The sequence below is a fragment of the Crocodylus porosus genome, unplaced genomic scaffold, assembly GCF_001723895.1.
Source record: "Crocodylus porosus isolate Cpor-Errol unplaced genomic scaffold, CroPor_comp1, whole genome shotgun sequence".
NCBI classification, from domain to species: Eukaryota; Metazoa; Chordata; order Crocodylia; family Crocodylidae; genus Crocodylus; species Crocodylus porosus.
In genome coordinates, this window is record NW_017728951.1 from 48,691,464 (window position 1) to 48,713,252 (window position 21,789).

At 41.7% G+C, this 21,789-nt stretch overlaps 1 protein-coding gene across 1 annotated transcript in view; it reads left to right on the forward strand.

Annotated features, from left to right (window-relative positions):
• Positions 1-21,789, forward strand: part of LOC109324298 (heparan-alpha-glucosaminide N-acetyltransferase-like) — a 369,073-nt gene that overhangs the window by 18,402 nt on the left and 328,882 nt on the right. Inside the window, exon 3 of the mRNA XM_019556284.1 lies at positions 5,194-5,318. Coding sequence (XP_019411829.1) covers positions 5,194-5,318 — 125 coding nt within the window. The remainder of the gene's footprint in view (positions 1-5,193; positions 5,319-21,789) is intronic.

The following is a 21,789-nucleotide window of genomic DNA, read 5'->3' on the forward strand; positions in this document are numbered from 1 at the left end:
AGGTCCGCTAGGTCTCTGGAGAGCCAGGGGGGCTGCTGTGCCTTCTTGCTGCCTTTCCTCCGTGTTGGAATAGATTTGGCTTGTGCATGGAATAGATTTGGCTTATGCACTCCTATACTTCAGTGCTGTGGCTTAGTGCTTCCCCCGAATGTGCTGCTGACCTGCATGGTAAAAAATCTGCCCAATCATGAGCAGTGCCAAGTCAGGGGCCAATCTCAGGGGGCACATGCACCCCCCCCCCATTAATCACCTTTGTGTAAAGTGGGGCTGGTTTGATTCAGGCTTGCCTTTTCTTTGTCTTGCAGTATACTATCTGAATGAGTGCTTAATTACTCTGCAAAGTTTACTAAATTCCCCACCATGAGGAGGGAAGGAGATACTTTGCCAACCTATTTGTTTAAGCTCGGTATAGTCATCTACCTTGTTAACCACAGGCATCACTGGCATCTCCTGGGGGGAAAAGAAAAACCAAAAGCCTTTGGCTAACTTCTGAAAACAAAGTTAATAAGTCTACATTGTAATAAGCTTGTATTGATTTTGGTCAGATATGAAGATTTATTCCCTCCAGAGTGTAATAAATCTGAGGTGGAAGATGGGTCAATATATGTCATTATATGCTGTCACTAGGGAAATAGAATTTCCAAAGAGATGTCTGGCCCTAGAGACTCCTGCTATCTGCATATCTAGCTTAGATTAGCCTACTCTGTCTAATTGTAGTGCCTCTGTTTGGTATTTAGATGGAAAAACTCCTGCAACAATTGTGGCTCTGTTGCCTTCAGCCCTAGGGAGGGAAAAATGATATAATGATATAATGTATGAAAGGTATTTAGCCCACACTGCTTTACTTTCATATGTCCTTCTTTGACCTAGCTTTCTACCATCTGCAAGAAAGGACACTTCTCATTTTCACCTTGACAATACAGATGCATTTTTTACACGAATTTTCTGTTTGAAAGCCTTAATTTTGGCACTGAATGTGTTATTCTTCACAGCCATCAGTGTTTCCATTGTATCTTGTCAATTGAGATGCAGGCTATCTTTCTTTCTGTATACCAAAGGCTACAGCAGTATTTTCCAAGCTGTGGGTGGGCCATGCCCACTGGATGGGTGGGTGGGGAGGGCTTGCAGAAGGTTCTTGGGGGAGATATGGGCAAATCACTGGCAGTCTGTGGTGCCAGCAGAGTGAAGTTGGTCACTGTTGCAGCTCTCTGATTTAGCTGCTGAGTTCCTCTGCTGCTGATTTTGCTGGTGGTGGGGGAATGCTGTGGTAAGGGAAGTGGTGGCAGTGGCTAAAGTAGAGGGGTTCCAAACCAAGGTTTAGGCAAATGCTGGACCACAGTAATAGTATGTTCCATAATTCACCATTAGAGTGAAGCCTTGAGAACAATCAATCATAAAGTCCTAGGTGACTGCTCAGGCTGGCAGTGAATGCTGTTTCTGGGGAGCAAACTGCAGTTCCCTGAGTACAGCTAGTTTTGTGCATTCACCAGAAATAAAGCCTGTGTTGGATTCCAGCTGTTTTACTATTCAGTTAATTAGTTGCCAGTTCTTGTGACAAGTGCCCCACACTTTGAAAACTCTATTGCCAGCACCTGGGGCACAGCTAAAATCCGTGCAGGCTGACGAAAGCCCAGGATTTATCTGTCATGCATCTTGTTGTAAGGTGTTTGCCAGTTGTCCTGCTGTTCTGCAGGTGGGGTTTCTGTTCTCCATAGGGTAGTACATGGGCTACTGGTGCCTCCTGAGTTGGGGGGAGAGGAGAACTTGCCCCCTCAGCAGACAGTGAGCAAACAGGAGGGGGAGGGGGTCACCCATGGTCAATCTTGCTGATCTGCAAGTGGCAGCAGTGCATTGCTGGCACTTCCAGGTGTACTGCTGGCACTTCCGGGTGAGCACGTTCGGCCACAGGGGGACCGTTTCTTCTGACAGCCCCACTCCCCGGCCAGCACTCTCGGGGGGAGGGCACCAGTGCTCTTAACTGCCCCCCTCGGAATGCTGGCTGTCAGGGGGTGCATCAGCACTCTCTGGGGGTGCACATGTACCCCCGTGTTCCCTCTACCTGTTGCCACTGGGGTAGTATGTCTAGGAACATGCTTCACTGTTGTGGGGGGGGTGTGGCTGTGTAAGTGAAAGGAAATGCACATCTTCTTGGACTCTGAATGTGCCTGGGAGTCTTCTGCTATCAGCTTGTTTCCATGCAGCTGCTGATTTGAAGAGCTGAAGAAATACTCTCAGCTGTCTCTGTGAGAAGGGCTGATATAGGCAGCAACCTTGTGGGCAGGGTTTTTAAAAACTTTTTCAGACTGACTAGAGAGATGCAGCCTAGAGCACAGCTTCAAAACTTAACCATTTTCATAGATTAGGAGCCATGCCTAGAACAGCAACAGACAGTGCTGTAAAGATCCTTTCCTGGGCACAGGGTGGGTATATCCAGGGGTATTCCTTTCTGCCTGGAGAGCAACAGACTGGGTGTCAGTTTTAAGGAGCATCCAGAATCAGCCCTCTGTGTAGGGGCCAATAATCTAATCAAAACAACCTCTGCTGATGGAGGTAGATTCCCCCTCCTAGCCTTGGGCAAGCAGCAGCCAGCATCAGTCTAGCGATCCAGCCATTGTTGCCAGATCTAGAAACAGCAGCAACAAGAAGCATCTAGCAATTATACAGCTAGCAGGAGCATAGTGATTCCTTTGATCCCAAAGCTTGCCGTATGCTGGAGACAGGTCAGTCCAGTGTTTTGGTAATTAATGACCTTGCTACTGTTTAAGGAAAGATAATGGATTTCAGTGAGGTGTATAATAGGCACAGCATGTCAGTTTTACAGAAGCTTAAATTTTGATAGGTTTGAGATTACTGCTTTCTTCCCTGCATACTTACAATCCCTGTAAACATTGCCCTAGAATGGCTGCTTAGAGCAGCATCCCTATAGATGGTTTAATGGAGACTTTGTCCTTTTATATCTGTTTGCTTTTCCTTTTTCTTGTTCAAAGCAGACTGACGTGTGTGTGTGATATATGTTTGTGGCTCCCTATTCAAAACTAACTTGGGCGGTATCCCAAACGGAAGAGTGCTTCCCCACCAAATTATGTTTTGTGTCAGTTGGCTCTGCTCATATCTTAAAAAGCTGAGGTCACTTGCTGGCACATGATGACAGAAAAGCATCTGGATGCAGCATGGATCCCAGAGGACCACAATACAAGTGTCCTGTTTCATGGGTTTCAGTAGCCCATCCTACAACCATGACCCAATGGTTCATTACAAGTACATGATGGATGAAGTGCTGAAAGCATGGCAGTTGTTTAACTGTTAAAAGTCACTTTTGGTCAAATAAGTATTGTTAGTTCAGTGTGCATGTGCTTAAAAAAAGATGGAAAAGTATGGTTATTTTCTCTATTTGTATAGTGTTCCTAGGGCAATAGCTACAACCAGTGATTTGTAAATACAGCATGCAGCTGTAGAGGAGAGCTCCTATATAGTTGTATACTGCATTCACAAATTGTCAGTTGTGGCCATTGTCATAAAAACACTATATTAAAAAACCCAAAACCATATTTTTTAGTTTCAATCTTGTTTTAAGTATGTGCATGCAGAAAACCTCAAAACATTGCATGCATGTGTGTGGAGAAAGAGATGTAATAAAATAAATAATATGATCACATACTTTTCCTTATAATACAGCATCCGATCATGCTTTCTACAACTACATTTCTTCATATCCTGTGAGTGGTTTTTTCTTTTATTCTGAGACACCCTGAGCCTTTTTGGGAACAGCGGCATGTAAATCTAAGATACCCTTTCCATCTTGAAGAAGGATTTCTCCTGGCATAGAAACCCCTGTCTCAAAGCTGAAAGCTGCTTAAAGGGAGTGAATGAGTTTATACATAAGCATAATTCAGTTTCACACACTACAGTTTATCTTGGGGAGTGATAACCAGCTCACTGACACAAAGATATTAAAGCTTTAATCAGGTTTGCCTCGCTTGGTAGATAGTAGAGCTCATTTGCAGAATTGTATCCGTCTCTCCTTAAAAGTTGGTCATGGGTAGGGAACTACCTAAATTGTGGCAGAAGTTCATGGCTTGGTGATTTAATGTTGCTCTTTTCACTGTGCCTCCCCTGCCACTGATCAGCCGAGAGGCAATTAATGCTGGGGTTTTTGCCTCTTGGCCACTCAGTAGCAGAGGAATGGGGGTGGGGTGCATGGCAAAAAGAGTGAAATTAAAGCCATCACTGCACTGTGAACTTCTGCTGCAATTTAGGTCCCTAGTCATGGGGAATTCTCATTTTCCAGCGATCAGTAACTTAATCTTCATGTCCTTGTGACCATGTATTTAGCACAATTTACATATTTTGTTGGATTGCTACTGACACAACTGGAGAGTGTAGTGGATGCACACATTGCAAGCCATTGTATAGTATTAAATGGCAGAGCAGAAACTTCTGACCCTTGCAGCCAATCAGTTTATTTCTTAAAACATGTGAGGACATCACCTGTGACTTATGCAGAGCTGTAACTATTCCTAATGATCAAGTCTTCCATTGTTTGTCTTGTCTAAGGCCAGACTTGGCAGGACTGTGCTAGCATAATAAAAACTGCCTTAATAGATTAGAAAAATGGGGTGTTAGGGTTAAAATGGGGGAAAGACTGTCTTTTATGCCATAAACTTAGGCATAGGACATGAATTCCTGAATCTTAGGTACTAGGAAGCAGACTTCCCCTGCGACCAGTTTTTCTTATACTATCTGCCTGTGTTTTTCCATCTGAAAAGCAAGGATATGTTCCCACCTGTACTGGATAGCTAATGAGTGGAAAATACCTGAAGGCTGATATAGGCTATAGATGTTTATTGCAGATATTGCTTCTGGAATAATTTAAGAAACTATTAACAATTTGAATAAATTAACTCCCCCCCATTATTTGACTAGTTCTAATTACTAAGATGTCACATGATCCTCAGCAGAAAGTGGAGGACACAATTTTTTGGCCTTCAGTAAAGTACATTGTATTTGTCAGTTTCTTGCAGAGCATTTTGTTACAACCGTTCCTCTACAGATTAGCCAGTATAGACGTGGGAGGGAGAACAGGAAGGTGTTAATAATTCATTGATTACATTTTCAGAGTTGTTTGTTTGTCTACATTTTTGTTACTGTGCCGATCACTATGGCAGCTGACTACATTTCTTTGTTTTCTTTTAGATGGAGTGAATTATATGGAGAGCATGGCTGCTACTTAATGTCTGTTAAATCTGTCTCTGATCAGCACACTAATGGAGTCTCCTGTATTCGCAGTGTGGACAAGGCCCCTGTAAACAGTTACATACGTAAGTAATGGACATGCTATTCCCTTAATTTATATTGATACTTTGTGCTGATCTAAATGAATGGGAGTATGTGAAATGGGGATTTATGAAAATATTTTCAAAATGGTTAATCTGTTTCTGAAAACTTGTCCACTAATTTATGGACTTTTTTGAAAAAACAAAACAAAGCTCTGGCTTTTCTAACAAGCAGTGTCAGTCCCTTTTGACAGATCTGTCATGATACTTCACTTTAAGAACCTTAGAAAGTAGTTGTTCCAGATTTCCCCAAACTCTCGTTTTCATTGTTGCAATACTTTTCAGCTAGGGACACCAAAGCTGTTATAATACTCACTGTACGTGAGAATTTAGTAATACCTTTTCTTGTGTTTTATAATTACTTGTTACCAGCTATTAACCGAAAATGGTGTTGCTTCAAAGGAAATACTAAAATGATAAGCACTGAATAAATACCTAAGATAATTACCACTGGGTGTGCCTACATGTGCACTTTAATGCGTAGTAGACTCTTTTCCTGTGCATTAAAGCATCATGTAAAAAACTGACATAAAACTAATGTGCAGAAAACTAGTCTATTGCACATTGAGCATCATGAAAAAGTGTGCAAATGTGCTACTGCACATTAGCGCAGTCTAATACGCATGAATTTAGTACCTCACATTGGAACTAAATTTTGTACTATTTATTATGTATTATTTGTACCTCACATTGTACTAAATTTAATATGCCTTTTAATGTACATGGAGAAGTCCCTAGTATGCAAGGAAACTATGGAGTGGTTTTAAGATGTTTATTGCCAAGTAGTTTTATCTCCAAATTATTAATAGTTTTAGAGCAACAAGAAATGCAGAATTCTAATAATTACTCTCAATGCCAGTTTCATTGTGCAACTCCTATAGTTGTAGTCACATAAGGTTATTTGTGACTTCAAGACAGACGCTCCAGTGACACACAAGGCAAATCATCACAATTAACGAAATAAATTAAACAGACCAGACAAGCAGTAAACAACAGTTACTTCAGTTAGTCTCATGTCTGGATGCTTTTGTGGGTGGATGTTGACAGAGATTACACCTTTGACAGTGAATCTATACTTGGAGGGAGCACATGCTTAAGTCACTATAACCAAAGGACCTTATTCCTGAAATCAGCAGCTAGTCCTGCCTTGTTTTACTGTAGGTGGCTAAAGCAGTTTATTGGTGCAAAGCAATTGGATTTAAATGTTGGAGAATCCTGTTTATAAACAGCTTATAAACAGTTATGAACAGGCAGAGATGAGTAATTATGACTATTCTGTGTCTAGGCTGTAAAGCAGCATAAATTAGCCTGAGCTTAGTGCTCTGGAAATCTTGCTTCCATCTATGATACCAGACAGTTGGAAGTGAGGTCGTCATGTTTCCGAGGCAGTACCGATTGGAAGTTGCTTCTGCTTGATGCTGGCTTACAATCTGTGCTGCTGCTTATCTCTCAGGTTGCTGTTGCTGCAACTTATTTCCTGGGCTTGGACAGGTGTTACGTGAAGCAGGTGGAAAAAAAGAGGAGTGTGTTCAGATCAGCATGTTGCCTACCTTGTTCTCTTACTTCAGAGTTAGCTAATACCCCTGTCTTCCCAAAATTTTATTGGAGGAGGAAAGCGCCCTTCTCTTGGAGGTTTGGTTAGGTTCAAGTATCAGCTGTTGTCTCCTTTCATTGGCTTGTCTTGGTAGCATTTTCATCTCTGGGGAAATGAAATCTGTTAATGCATATGCAAGGGGGTTTTACGTTCATTTGTCCTTGTGGTATAAAATGTCTCAGGGAACCTATAAGTTAGTTTCAACTTTTATGTTTTGTTCTTTCTGAGGAAACCCTATAGTTTTAGCAGGGGTTAAGAGAAGTTGAAATTCAGCTTGAAATATATTTGCTGTACATATAGCTCATACAAAGCCATTTAGATTCTCAAAATTGTCTTTCCTTTTAGCTTAAATAATTATTCAATTTAATTAGTCATTAAAGAAGTTCATGTTCTTTCTTAACAGTCCTTGGATAGGTGACATTTGTGTCTCTGAGTTCAGTAAGAAGCTGCTTAAGAACTGTGACATTTAACTTATTTCTAGTTAATATGGCTTTCTTATTCATATGGCATCTTAGATAAGTAACCCATTTTAGCATCAGATGACCCTGTCTTATTTTTTGCATAAAATATCTAACATTTTAAAATAGTGGTATTAGGTAGTTATCTTCATATGTAGGTTTGTATTTAAATACAATACTTTTGTAAATATACATCCCAAAGTATTTAAAGACTGGACTGAGGTTTTTACCTTGCATTCATATATATGAACTATTTAGATTTGCAATTAAAAGCTCCTAGTATAACATGTATGATGCAAAGAGCAATCACTCCAGTGGGAAGAGACTCACCACCATGAAAGTCATCTTCCATCCTTCCCCAACGTTACGCTCCGGTCCCTGACACATCTGTTGTGATGACATTATGTATTTACATTGGGATGCTTCATATTGCATTAGTGTGGTTTTTGTTTCGTTTTGAACAAGATAAAAACAAGTATTTACCTTGGGGAGGAAGAGTGCTGGAATGAGGAAGCACAAGTTGCAAGGTGGAAGAAGAAAATACAAGGGAAGGCAAAGGAAAGGGAGAATCTTTTTCCTTTCTAGTTTCCAAACAGCTCTAGCATTAACCAAACTTCAGGCTAACATCATGAATAGAGGGAAGTCTTCAATGTTTTTGGGTCAAATATAACTTGGCATTTAAATCCAGACTTCATCCCTGTGTTCCTGACACAGTTATAAATATGATACAAAAGCATAATCAATGTGCACCTGAATTCTGACCCTGAGAAACCGGAGTCCTTCCAAGTCCAATGAAACTTTCTTTACTGGGAGCATGAATAATTTGAATGTGGAGCTTTGTATAGATGTGATGGTGGCTCCTCCCTGCCAGTGCAAGCAGTATTTGGAGTGTCCATCTAGAGGCCCTACAAAACACCTCCTTGTTGCATGAGAGTAAAGCAAGTTTAGATCAAGCAGCTTCTTCACTCTTTGCTAGATGTGGGTTTTTAGTCAACTCACTGTTGCAGTCTAAGCATTTAAACATTAGAATTAGTGATGCACTGAACTTATTATTTGGTATTTCAGGCATCTAGTAGGACCCATTTTGTATAATACTGTTATGCATAGAATAGCAAACTTTGTCATCTTCCTTCAGTAAATGAGACAGACTTATTCTTTATTTTATTATTTATTTCATTAAACAAAGAATAAAACACACAATCACTAGAAAGCTTTTCCATTTAACATGTGACATAATGAGCAGGTGTGCCATTGGACAGCTAGAGGACATGAACAAGAGGTGGTCTGTAAGATGCATTCCAAACATTACTCGGAGGAAACTGACTGAATTTAACACAGACAACATGCAAAGAGCAACCCAAAATAGACAGGAACCATGCATTTCCTGCTGTCCCTAAGTGATGCTTGATATTGTAGGATGGCTTTAGACTTGAAATACTTTAACAGTGAAATTCTTCTGTTACCCTGCCCCCTTTATTCCTCCGGGGGTTTTTTTTGGTAGTTCTCCCTTGCACAGATTCATGGCAAGAACAGGCTTCATAAAGGAACTTTAAAATATGACCTCTCCATTTAAAGCATGATTCCCATTTATCATGTTATTGAAGAAGTGAAATGCAAATATTCTCCTCATAAATACTGCTGTGGTAAAATAGTAGTTAGGATTCCTCTTAGCTACATGCTCTTGTCTTTTATATTTCATTTACACAATTGCTTATCCTTTCTTTTGGGGATAGTGGGATTGCAGTCTATATAATTTACTGTTCCTAATATATGATTTGGGATCATTTCTAGATCAGTTTGTTAAAAAAAGCCAGAGTTAATTTTTTTTCAACAAAGTCCATAAATTTGTGGGCAAATCGTCAGAAATAGATGAACCACTTTGAAAATATTCCTACAGTAAATTGCTGAAATAATTTAGACTTGAAAAGCCTGACAACTATTTTGTTTCTTTTCAAAAGAGGAGAATATATTTTCTACTATATTTAGCAAGGAGAGAACAATTTTGTTCTAGTTAGTTCTCAGTCAGTGCCCAGTATCCAGCATTAGTTGAGATGCAGTTGAGTTTTAAAAAGGCAAATTTTACATGGGAAAGAAGATATGAATATTTATTGATTAGGAATACAACTTAAGTTGGGGCTAAGAATTTCTACAAGCATTGCAGTTTTTTATGTTAATTGGTATATTTCTTTTTTGGACAGAAGATTAATTTTCTTCTGTTGGTGATAAATATTTTAATAACACTTACTGTTTATAAAAATATTTTAACCCAGATCTCATAGCTTGTTACATGGTACTCATTGTTCAGAGGGTGAATTTAAGGTGCAAATGGCTTTAGCATTCACACGCATTCATAGCAGAGGTGGAAACAAAACAAGATGACCCAATTCCTGAGTCCTATCCATTTAACCATGGTGCTCCCCGGGGCTCAAGGGCCATGCCGTATTGAAGCATATTGATGAGAATAGATGCTTTTTAACTCCACTTCATAATACAATATGGGGAAGTAAAATTTAGATATAAATAATTGCACATTGCTCTGGTGTCATGTTTTTGTATTGGATAACTGAAATAATTTACTTTTTTTTTGTTTAACCCTTTTTTCAGCTGTACTTGGTAAGTGTCTTGTTACAATCATTGCAAGGAAAGTTGTGGATGCATGAGGGAAGGGCAGTTATTGTATTTTAGAACTATTCCAGACATGCTTACTTAAGTTTAGAATCAAATATATAAACAAATTCAAGGTTTTACATCTTACAATGATCTGTAATTTCCTGGTTTATATTTAGTATTAATGATATATTTCTGTTGTGACTAATGAAGTATTTTAAATAAAGATAGGCTTAGAGAAATGCCATAGATAGTCTATAAAATAAAATCTGGAGCTGAGGTCCTAATTTCTCATTGTACCTAGGCAGGTGCCTCAGCCCCATTAACTGTGTGAGATTTAAGCAAATGCTTAAAGCTTTTCAAAATGTAGACGTTTTTGCCTGTCTTCTTCAGCTCAAGTATTAACAGCCTGTCCTTCTGATGCTGACCAGCCTGAATGCGAATCCTGATCGTGGGCAGAAACAATATTTGGGGCCACATCACATGAAATTTAAATGTGTGGCATACCTCCATGATCTAGCTGAAGAAATATAGCAAGAAGCTCTGTGCCCAGGGCATCTGCATGGTACCCAGTTACAGCTATTTTTATAATCCTGACAAAGCGGTGCCCAGTGCTGCTGCCCTGGTCACCCTCTTCAGATAGACTACTGATTAGCTACATGATTGCTTTTCTGTTTTGTTTCACTTTGTGGGTCTGGGATAACTTTGGGATTAGGGGATATTTCTCTGTTTAAATGATTAGAAAGACAATAATTTCTATAAATACAATCTTAAGAGTAAGGAAGTAAACAGTAAGGCTAGGTACAGACATTCAGGGAGCTTAGGGGGAGGTTAGATTGAGTTAAAAATGGCCACCCAATGTAAAGGAAGGGGAGCTAGTGTGGATGGTTTGGGGGATCTGGGGAGAGCAGGCTTGGGGGGCATTGGGAGGTTGGGGGGAGGTGGAGTCTTAAGCAGGATTGTGGGGGGTAGGCAGTATCTGCCGAAGGAGACTAGGGGGCTAGCAGTGTCTGTGGGTGGTGGGGCGGGGGATCACGGAATTGGGAGGTAGGCAAGGTCTGTGGGATGGATGCGGAGTGGGGGAGGGGCTAATGATGTCCACAGGGGAATTGGGAGGAATGAGAGGGGAAGATGGGGTCTACAGGGGGCTTGAGGGGGCTAGTGGGGTGTGTTTTGGGGGAGTAGATGGAGTTGGCAGGGGGTAGTTGAGGTCTGGGAGGGTTTGGCAGGATCAGGCATGTTAGTGGGGTTTGCAGGAAGGCTTGGGGGGATGGGAGGGCTCTTCCCCCCTTCCCCCCCCCCGAACCAGGAGCTATTTTAGCCCCCTACTGCTTCATCCCCACCAGAACTTACTTCCTTGGCTCTTAACATTTGAATGCTGGTAAAACCAACACCAGGAGAGGCTTGCGGGATGCAGGGTTTGGTGGGCTCATGAAAGGGTTGGCTGGTCTGTGAGGGGAGAGGGGGTTGCCCTCCTGGAGGTGTGGGCCTAAAAATAACCCAGTACTGGGGGGGACAGGTAGGAAAAGCAAAGTCCTGGGGCTGGGGCCAGTGACTGGTCTTTTTGAGCCTTAGAGCTGTGTTCAGAACGGTACAGAAGTTCAGAGAAGTTAGATCAGTCTAAAAATGGCCAACCTGTTCTAAGTTGGACTATCTCAGTGGCAGGGTTAATTTAGATCAGGATAGCCATTTTTAGACCAATCTAACCTTCCTGGAACTTTTGTACGGTTTGTGTGTAAATTGATCTAAGTAGGGATCTAAGTGTAAGGTCTGTACCTGGATGAACTAAGTTGGATGAGAAGGCCATTTTTAACCCACCTTGATCTAACCTCCCTAAATGTCTGTATGTATCCTAACAATGAAACTCATTTGCATTGTCCCTTAGAGTTATGCTCTTTCTTCTCTCTTGTGAAGGTTACTCAGCAGAAATATTTTCTTACAACATATTTTAAAACTTATGCAGCAAATTCTTTTTTCCTTTTGGCGTCTTATTTTCACCTCCTAAATGAAGCAGATTTGTATCCTATATTGAGCTGACCTTTAGGAAATCTTGACACTAGTGCTATCAGTATTATAGGGTAACATGCAAGGCAAGCAACCAGAAGTCTATTTTACCTAGAGTACCTTGGGAGCAGAAAGACAGCTTGAAAGTAATACAAAGAGACAGGATGTCAGGGTTAATATTAGCTGGGGAAAGACTGAAAAACCAGAAGGGGAGAGGAGGCTGAATGTCTTTCTAAGATTTTATGAGGCTTTGGGGATCTGTGTTATATTTTATAAACTGTAGCAAAATGATTGATGGCCTCCTATTCCTCCTACCATTCCTCTGCTTCCCCAAATCTTAAAAAACCTGACATTGTTTTCAGAAGAAATGTTGGGATTAGTTTGTGCATAAACCTTCTGTATCTTACCTATTTACTCAAATCCACTGAACTTTATGTTTAGTAAAATCTTTGCAAGAATCTACAGGATTTCATCTTCGCCTTTGTTAATCAGACATGTGAATCAAGACAGTCTTCAGTTACCTTTTTTGGGTGCTCTTCTGTGCATAATAATATTAATTTTTTAGTATCATTTGCATAGGACTGACTGCTAAATATTTCGTCTTACTTTTGCCACAATATAAGGCTCAATTAAGAGAGATGGGGTGCTTTCTTTCTTCTCTTACTTTTCTTCTTTTTAGCTTATTTAGAGCGTAAGCTCTGTGTTCCTTGGTAAGTTCATGGGTGGCACTGAGCTTAATGAGTCTTTAAACTTGGTCATGAACTAAGAGCACTATTGTAATTAAAACATCTGATAGTAATAATTGTTAAACTGGATTGCTTGAGGTCATCTGGCAGATCAGTAGCAAAGCCACGAGGAGGACCTGGATCTTCTGACTCCCAGTTGAGTGCCCTCTGCCTGTTTGCACTTGTTCTGGTCTGAGTTTGTTAAAAATTCCCTCCAAAAGTAGTTGCATAACAGCCACAGATTTTTCTATTTATCAGAAGATTCAGTGGAGCTTCCTTTGGCTTTTTAACTTTATACAGTGAAAGAAGGACACTTCTCCTCTGTTGTGAGTGCATGACTCTTTGTAATACCTGACCTTAGAAAAAAGAGCAGGAACACTGAACTTGAATTATACCTCTCAATGTTCGCCTTCTGGAATTCTGAGCTGTGCATGTCTACAAAAGATCAACCTTTTTCTCCTTCATAGTTTTTTTTTTTAAGGACTTAGTTGGTAAAACAATTATTTTAATGTACAGATGAACCACCCTCTTCTATTCTAAAGCCCAAAGTGAGTTTGGTTGATATGTAGTAAACAATGGTCACTTCTGGCCTTAAAATGATCATCTAGTCTGACCTCTTGCAGAACTCAAAGGCTGTAGAATTTCACTCAGTAATTTCATCTCTGAGCCCAGTAAGTTGTGGTTGAACTAAACCATGTTTCTTAGAGGGACCTAAAATCATACAAATGAATCAAAGCCTCCTAAGTGATGGGGCATTTACCATTTTACTTTGTATGCTCTTCCAATTGTTAAATGCAAATTTTTAACAGTGAAGATAATAGTGATGGCCCAGAAGTACAAAATGTGAGCAAATTTAGAAGAGACGAAACGCATTCCATTGCACTTTCATAACATTTATAACATAAAATACAGATATGTATCTGAAGTAAATTCCCTTATGACTCTAATGGAAGTTTCACTATAATTCTTTAGTTCAGAAAGCCCAAACTGCTGAAACAAGTGGATTGTCACAGTTCCAGGATTAGTATCAACTTTTTGTAGGCCTTACTTAAAATACTGTTTCTTATAGGGCACTGTTAATTTGTTTAGGCTCCAAAATACATTGCCATTAATGTTGGGTAAGTTTTAGAGAGAACTCTTGAGTGTAGTGATAGAAGTTATAACTTGGGGTATGTACAGCTGTTACATTTGTGTTGATATAACTAGGATTAGATCTATATAAATGCCCATCTGTGCAAGCTTTCAGAAGGGTTAAATCGGGCAAAAAATGGTGGGTCCAATCTAAGTCAGTTAACCTGAGATGAGTTTAGTTTGGGAATAGGTTAATTCAGCCTACTGAACACCTATACGCATTTGGAGTGCAATCCTGGGGCTGGAAAAGCCCAACTGCTTATCCCAGCTCCGGGGCTGTGCTCTTTCTATCCCATTGACACTGACTGGGCTGTTTTTAGCACCCCCTCCCTGCCATCTTGCCTGTCTTCCTCCCACCCCAAAGTACTTTATATCAGGTTCCCCTTGTTTCTCCTGGCACCAGCGAACATTGTCCCAGTTTACATTCATAGATTCATAGATGTTAGGGTCGGAAGGCAGCTCAGTAGGTCATTGAGTCCAATCCCCTGCCCTGGGCAGGAAAGACCGTGGGGGTCAGATGACCCCAGCTAGGTGCTTGTCCACTATCCTCTTGAAGTCACCCAAGGTAGGGGAGAGAATCACGTCCCTTGGAAGCCCATTCCAGAATCTGGCAACCCTTACTTTTGAAGAAGTTCTTTCTAATGTCCAACCTAAATCTGCTCTCCATCACTTTTGTGGCCATTGTTCCTAGTTACTCCAGGGGGTGCCCTAGTAAATAGAGCATCTTCTACTCCCTGCTGCCCTCCCCTGATGAATTTATAGGCAGCCACAAGATCACCTCTCAGCCTTCTCTTGTGGAGGCTGAAGAGATCTAGGTCCCTCAGTGTCTCTTCCTAGGGACTTGCCTGCAGGCCTCTGACCATACGCGTGACCCTTCTCTGAATCCTCTCAAGATTCTCTGCATCCCTCTTGAAGTACAGTACCCAAAACTGGATGCAGTGCTCCAACTGCAGCCTGCTGCGTAGAGGGGAAGCATCACCTCCCTGGACCTGTTCGTTATACATCTGCTAATGCATGATAAAGTGTGGTTAGCCTTATTGATCACTTTGTCACATTGACAACTCATGGACAACTATGACTTGAAGATCCTTTTATGCTGCTGTGTTGCTGAAAAGGTCATCCCCCAGTCTGTAAGTGTGTTTTGCCCAGGTGCAGCACTTTGCACTTGTCTTTGTTGAACTTCATCCTATTTCATTCTGTCCATTTTTCCAACCTGTCCAGATCTGCCCAGATCCTTTCCCTACCCTCTGCTTTGTTAACTTTGCCCCATAATTTGGTATCATCTGTAAACTTGGACAGAGTGCTCTCCATGCCCTTGTCCAAGTCACTGATGAAGACATTGAATAGGACCTGTCCAAGGACCAAGCCTTGTGAGATTCCACTGCCCACATTTTTTCAGGTCAATATTGACCCATTCATCACCACTATCTGGGTGCAACCCCTAAGCCAATTTTCTACCCACCTGACAGTGTAATCATCTACATCACAGCATGTCAGTTTATTTATGAGAACAGAAGGAGATACTGTATTGAAGGTCTTCTTAAAGTCTAAGTAGATGACATCTACCTCGACTCCTGCATTTAAGCATTTTGTGACCTGGTCATAGAAAGAAACAAGGTTAGTCAGGCAGGATCTACCTGCAGTGAATCCATGCTGATTTTCTTTCAGCATTATTTCCCCTGCTGGGCTCCCACATATGTGATCCTTAATGATTTTTTCCAGAGTTTTCCCAAGGATAGAGGTGAGATTAATTGGCTTATAGTTTCCTGGTTTCTCCCTTCTCCCCTTCTTGAAAATAGGGACCACATTGGCCCTTTTCTAGTCCTCTGGAACCTGACTGGAGCACCATGAGTTCTCGAATAGCTGTGCCAGTGGCTCTCCTATGACACTGGCCAATTTCTTCAGCACCTTTAGATGAAGTTCATCCAGACCCACTGATTTGAATACATCCATCCCCTCCAAGTGCCCTTTCACTAAGTCTGTGCTAACAGTTGGTAGGCTGGTGTCCCTCTTGTGTCTAGCTATGATCCAACTGGGAGATTTGTCTTGGTCTGTGTCTAGGAATACAGATGCAAAGAACTCATTGAAGAGCTCAGCTTTGTCCCCACTCTCTGTCACCAGTTGCCTTAGTTTGTCCTGTAAGGGTCCTATGCTACCCTGTGCCTTCCTGTTGCTCCCTATTTGCCAATGCTCTTGAGCTTTGATGCCTCGCTAACTAATCTCCTGAGCACACTGAAGTCAGCCTTTCTGAAGTCTAACACTTCAGCCCTGCTGGTTAGTTTACCCACTCTTCATCAGATAGTGACCATCGATTGAGTGAATTAATTATCTGCTAGGTTACCTTGTACCTGCAATTCCCCTCCAGGTCATAACCTATAGCTAACACCAAGTCTAACAAGGCTAGTGGGATCGTTCACCTCGTGCATTAGGTGGAGGTCCTGTATGCAGGTTAAGAACCTACATGAGTGGTTAGATTTGGCTGACTGCTCCTACCAGCAGATGCCAGAGTAGTTGAGGTCACCCATGACAACCATATCTCTTGACTGTACAGCCTCTGAGGGCTGTCTGGAGAATTCCAGCTGTCCTCCTGGTGTGGCGGTCTATAGTAGAATCCCACTACCAAGTCCCTCTTCCCCAACCCCTTGTATCCTGACCCACAGTATCTTGGTTTGGCTCTCCTCTGATTCCATCTTGATTATAGAGGATGTATATTGTTCCTTAACATAGAGAGCAACACCACCTCCCTTTTCTCCCTGCTTCTATCCCATCTGTACAATCTGTAGCCCTCAGTGCCTGCTGTCCAATCGTGAGTAGGGTCCCACCTGGTTTCAGTTAGACCAACCAAGTCGAAGTTGTTGCTTGCAAGCAGGAGTGCAAGTTCCTTCTGTTTGTCCCCCATGCTACTAGCATTAGTATTTAAGTCCCCTAGTGGGTGCCCTTGGTGCCCCCCTGTCCTGATGTCTATCAGGCACCTTTGTTCTTACCTTAGTGCTTACCTGGATAGATCCAGTGCATTGCTCGTGGCTTGCTGATTCTAGGTTCTCCTTTTCCTCTGCTTCCCCATCCCCCATTGAACCTAGTTTAAAGCCCTTTGGAGGAGATCAGCCAACCTGTAAGAGAACAGACTCTTACCTTTTAGAAGAGAGATGCAGACCATCATACCCCAAGAGGCCTCTCTCATGGAAGTGTGAATTGGGGTTGTAGAAGCCAAAACCTGCATGATGGCACCAACTCCAGAGCCACAGGTTGACTTCCCTGATGCAGGTGTCCTGTTGCTGATGGTGACCGCTGACTGGAACGATGGATGAGAAGACCACCTGTGCCCCCAACTTCTTAAGTCTGGCCCCCAGAGACCTGTAGTTGCTCATGATGCTGTCTGGGCTACATCTGGGACATTCATGCAACTTAAAGTAAATTGAGCAAGTTGTGTGAATGTGGACCAAGTGTTGCAAATGGCTGTATGCACCCTTAGAGAGGCTCCCTAAAAGAAGACTGAGAGAATTGGGAGATGGTCCCTTAGTGACAGTGCAGTTAGATAGTCAGTTAGAGCCAGACAGCGATTGCAGAGGTTGCCTTCTACTCCAGAACCTGTTGCGTAGTTTTTCTCATCCTTGTATGTCTGCACTTATTGAATCTGATGATCACTACATCGAAGAAGCCTTTAATACATTTAAAAATATATTTTTAAAACCCCACTAGATGTTTTATTTCTTACACAAGTATAAAACAAATTTCCTTTTTAAGTACCTTCAACTACACAAAAGAAGACCTGATTTATTGGTGGTAGGCATCTTGAATATTTAGCTTGGCTCTTGGCCCCTTTGGGTGCATAATATAGGATTTTATATTCTGTAGTATACTTCAGAGTGGGTTTCCACCCCCCACCCCCATAATGGGAAATGGTTGGTTCTGCCTAATAAACCTGTATGAATCCTCATATCCTTTAAAATACTTGATTGTGGATTTTGAGTGACCTATGAGTGATCTGTTACAAGAGTTGATGTGATACTTTCAGAAGTTGTAGTGGAACACTGCTATATATTGAAGTAATAATAATAATAGGATAATGAGGGTATTTCTGTTTGAGCCTGACGTTGTCGAGTTCGTGTATAATACTGAAGTGTGACGTGTGGAGACTGACTGTTGAAGTGGCCAAGAAGATTTGAGGTGGGAGGGAATAAATCCCCTTATTACTCCAGCAGATGTTTGAGCTATTTAAAACAATAGCACTTTTACAGTCTGTTCTTCCTCTTTTTTCCAGGAGCAATGCCAGCACACTCAAGAACAGGAAACTTGGCAGCCTCAGACACCTTTCTTTATTAGTGTAGTGTGCCTCTTAGTTTTTGTTCTCACCTAGCTAAGGACCTGGAGAATGAGCAGAGTTGCTTGGATCCTAGACTCGCGAGGTGCTTTGTAAATTAGTTGTCCTGGATTCATCTAGGATTGCCTGATTGGAGTGAAAATGTTTTCTCTTGTCCTTTAATGTTTTCATTCCACATAGGAGCGCATGAGTCTGTACTTGTTAGTGGTGGGAAATGCTAGCTATGGCATAGCTATCAAAAATATACAAAAGAAAACCTGATTTATTGGTAGTAGGCATCTTGAATATTTAGCTTGGCTCTTGTCCCTTTTGGGTATATAATTTAGGAGTTTATATTTTGTAGTATACTTCAGAGTGATTCCCCCCTCCCCCAACACCAAATAACAGGAAATGGTTGGTTGTGCCTAATAAACCTGTGTGGATCTGCATATCCTTTAAAATGCTTGATTGTGGATTTTGAGTGACCTATGAATGAACTCTTGCAAGTGTTGATCTGATCGTTTCAGAAGTTGTGGTAGAACACTGATGTATATTGAAGTAAGAAAACTGCCAATAAAGTGAGGCATCTCAAAACACACAGAGTGTCATATGCTGATGCTGGCGGTCATGTCTGCCCTAGCAAGTTGTTCTTTAAAGTGTTGTGACCTTCCTTTGGGAATGGAAAGAAACTACTTTGGTAGGCCAAACCATCCTATAAAAGATCATGAAGCGTACAAAAAGTGGTAAAATTTGCTCGGTGGGCAGTCCACGTGGTTCCTTTTGTCCCCCGGTGTAGGGAGAGGTAGTTAGCTAAATAAGTCTGAAGTCAGCCAGACTAGTTAGTCTCTAGGGTGCTACCCTGCCTTGCCTTCTCCCATGTGGAGTCTCATCAAAAAGACTTTTATTTCTATCTCTGCATCATATGTCTTTTATCTACATTTTTCAGTGAAATGGGGCACCAGATAGCTCAGAGGTTCTGTAATAGGTTTTGTATGGTCTCTTTTCTAAGCCACTAGTTCGAATTCAGCCAGTCAAGGCAACATGTCACTGTCCCTCTGATGCCCAGGCAAAATGACTTAGGCCAAGATTTAAAGCAATATATGTGCTTAGGTGCTTTGCTGAATTGGTATCATGAATGGGCAATGATGGGTTGCTTTTATCTGCTTGGCTTTTATCTGTATACCCAGTAGAAATCCTTATTATCAAGCTTCTCATAGAAAGGTAGATTACCCCTCCCCTCCCTGCCTACCCCAAAGAAAAAGCCCCATGGTAGCCATTCTTCCCTAGAGAATGGTTTCACAATGTGGTTGAAATGGTTGATACAACAGGGGAAGTGTACGGGGAAGCTGGTACTAGCAGTGCACATTTATTAACATCTGTTGATGGAGGTTTTCTTTTTTCAGTGCTGCCAATTGGCCATTTTCACATTTAAAGAGTATGTATGATGAAAATGAGCAAGAGAAATTAAAAAGTGAATGGACATGAGTCGCTGGCTTTTGTACAAGGATATTATCCTGCATTTTGTAATGGGATTTTACGGTGAGCTTCACATTGGGTGTAAACAGACATCAATTTAGAAGCAGGATCAGCTGTGAAGGATGTTTCCTAGCACACTTGATCCTCTTCATTGGTGTTTACAGATGTCGTCCAGGGCCATTGTCCCATAGTTTGGCCCCTGTAATCTCAGGGGCTTCAGGGGTCTAATTCTGTGGGACAACAGCCCTGGATGCTATGCACCAATTTCTAGGGCAGATGGCTTCAAGTAGAGGAACCCATGGGTAGAAACATTCCCCCTGCTTGCAGGTGTGCACCCTGCATTGGGGCGAAATGGTATGTGAGCCACAGGAGGGAAAGGTATGTGAACCACAGGATTCCCCTGCAGGAGGATTCTCAAGTTGCACAATAAGCAAATGCACATCCTCCTGTATAACGCATCACACACTGTGACTACTTTGGTTGTGGAAACATTTTTGGTTCTTTGGAGCATGGCAAGGAGCTAGGACATTTATTTGCTTTCAACTTGTGTAAGCAGCCCTCCACCTAAAATAATTGCCAGACCCTGATGTATAGCATGGAAGGAGGTACAGTTATTGGGATTAGATGCCAAGCACTGAATTATTTTAACATTTGCCAGGAGCCTTAATTACTTGCCAATAAGGCTTAAGAGAATTATGTTGAGAAGCAGAAATGATTTTTTTTCTTTTTTTTCCCTAGGTAATGTTTTCTGTTTTTGAAAGTAATAATACTTTTATTACAGCAGTACTTAGTAGCCCCTACTGTGAGGAGTAAACATTTTATTAAATGCTTTACATACACATAGAATAAGGCAGTCTGTCACCAGAGAGCTAAACACTAAACTAACAGGAAGGATCATTATGCTAATTTTGTACGTAAGGAAATTGGGGTAAAGAGATTAGGTGTTCCTTTTGAGAAAGACCAGGTACTCTGTCTGAGTCTGAAATAGAACCCATTTTCCAAGTTCTATTCTGGTGCCTTAAATACAAGATCATACTTCAGTCTTTAATCTTTGAAACAATTCATTGTTCACCCAAGAGCTTTTTGCTACATCACACATGTTCTCTAATGTATGTTTTTTTCCCCCATGGTAAAATAACAGACTTGGAAAGGTGCATCAGAAAATAAAGAGTGGGGGCACCTGCATCTGTTGCAGTGATTTGGTGTCCAGGAGGATGCTCATTATTTGGAAAAAGAATCCATTAAAACATCAAGCTTGTGAAAGCCAAAACAAATGATAGGATATATAAGGGATTTGTTATAAGGAGCATCTGTTATTAATACCAAAGAGTGCTTTTTGAAAATGAATGTGAAGCATTAACATGGATATGAGAATGAATTTTAATGCCTTTCCATGAAGAGAGGATGAATCAAATCCATGCTATTTGGTTTATTTAGCAATACTGGTTTCATTTCTTGCCTACTTGAATATGGCTAAATTCTAACCAGGTGTTAGCCGGAAAATTAACACTTAGAATGATAGCTATTTTTGAACCTCCAGAGGGAGACCAACATGTTGGAGTGCAAAATGAGCTTTTAGGAGCAGTGACCATCCATTACCTACACCCTGTCACATGGAAGACAGCCCCAGGTTTGTTTCACTGCTGAGTGGCAAGGAATGCAAAATTAGCTGTTCCTATAAACTATGACACACTGGAGCTTTATTTACCTGGTTTCCCTATGGAACAACATTTTCCTTCAGGAAGGTCTACAAGCACTCTGGAACTGGGTGTATGCGATAAAGATGAATCCAGCAACAATGGGTGCCTACAGATGCTTAGGGGCCCTGCTCTAACTCATGGCACTTTGCACAAAGCACGATGAGTTACATGACCAGGAGATGGGGGCCCTGCAGCAGCTTCCAAGGAGGCTGCTGAACTGAGGAATCCTCTCCCCAGCACCCTCCCACCCCCAGCTTCAGGGCTGTCAGAGAGAGAGAGGGGGGGAGGGAGCTGCTGGCAGCTGGGCTTTGCCTGCTGGAGCTGGAGGGGGAGGGGCAGGGTGAAATTGAGCCTCTCACCTTGTGGGCCACCCCACAGCTGGGGTATTGGGGGGAGCTGGGCTGGGCCCATGAGGCAAGGGACCTTCCTTTTCCCATCCCCCACCCAGGCCTCTTGATTGT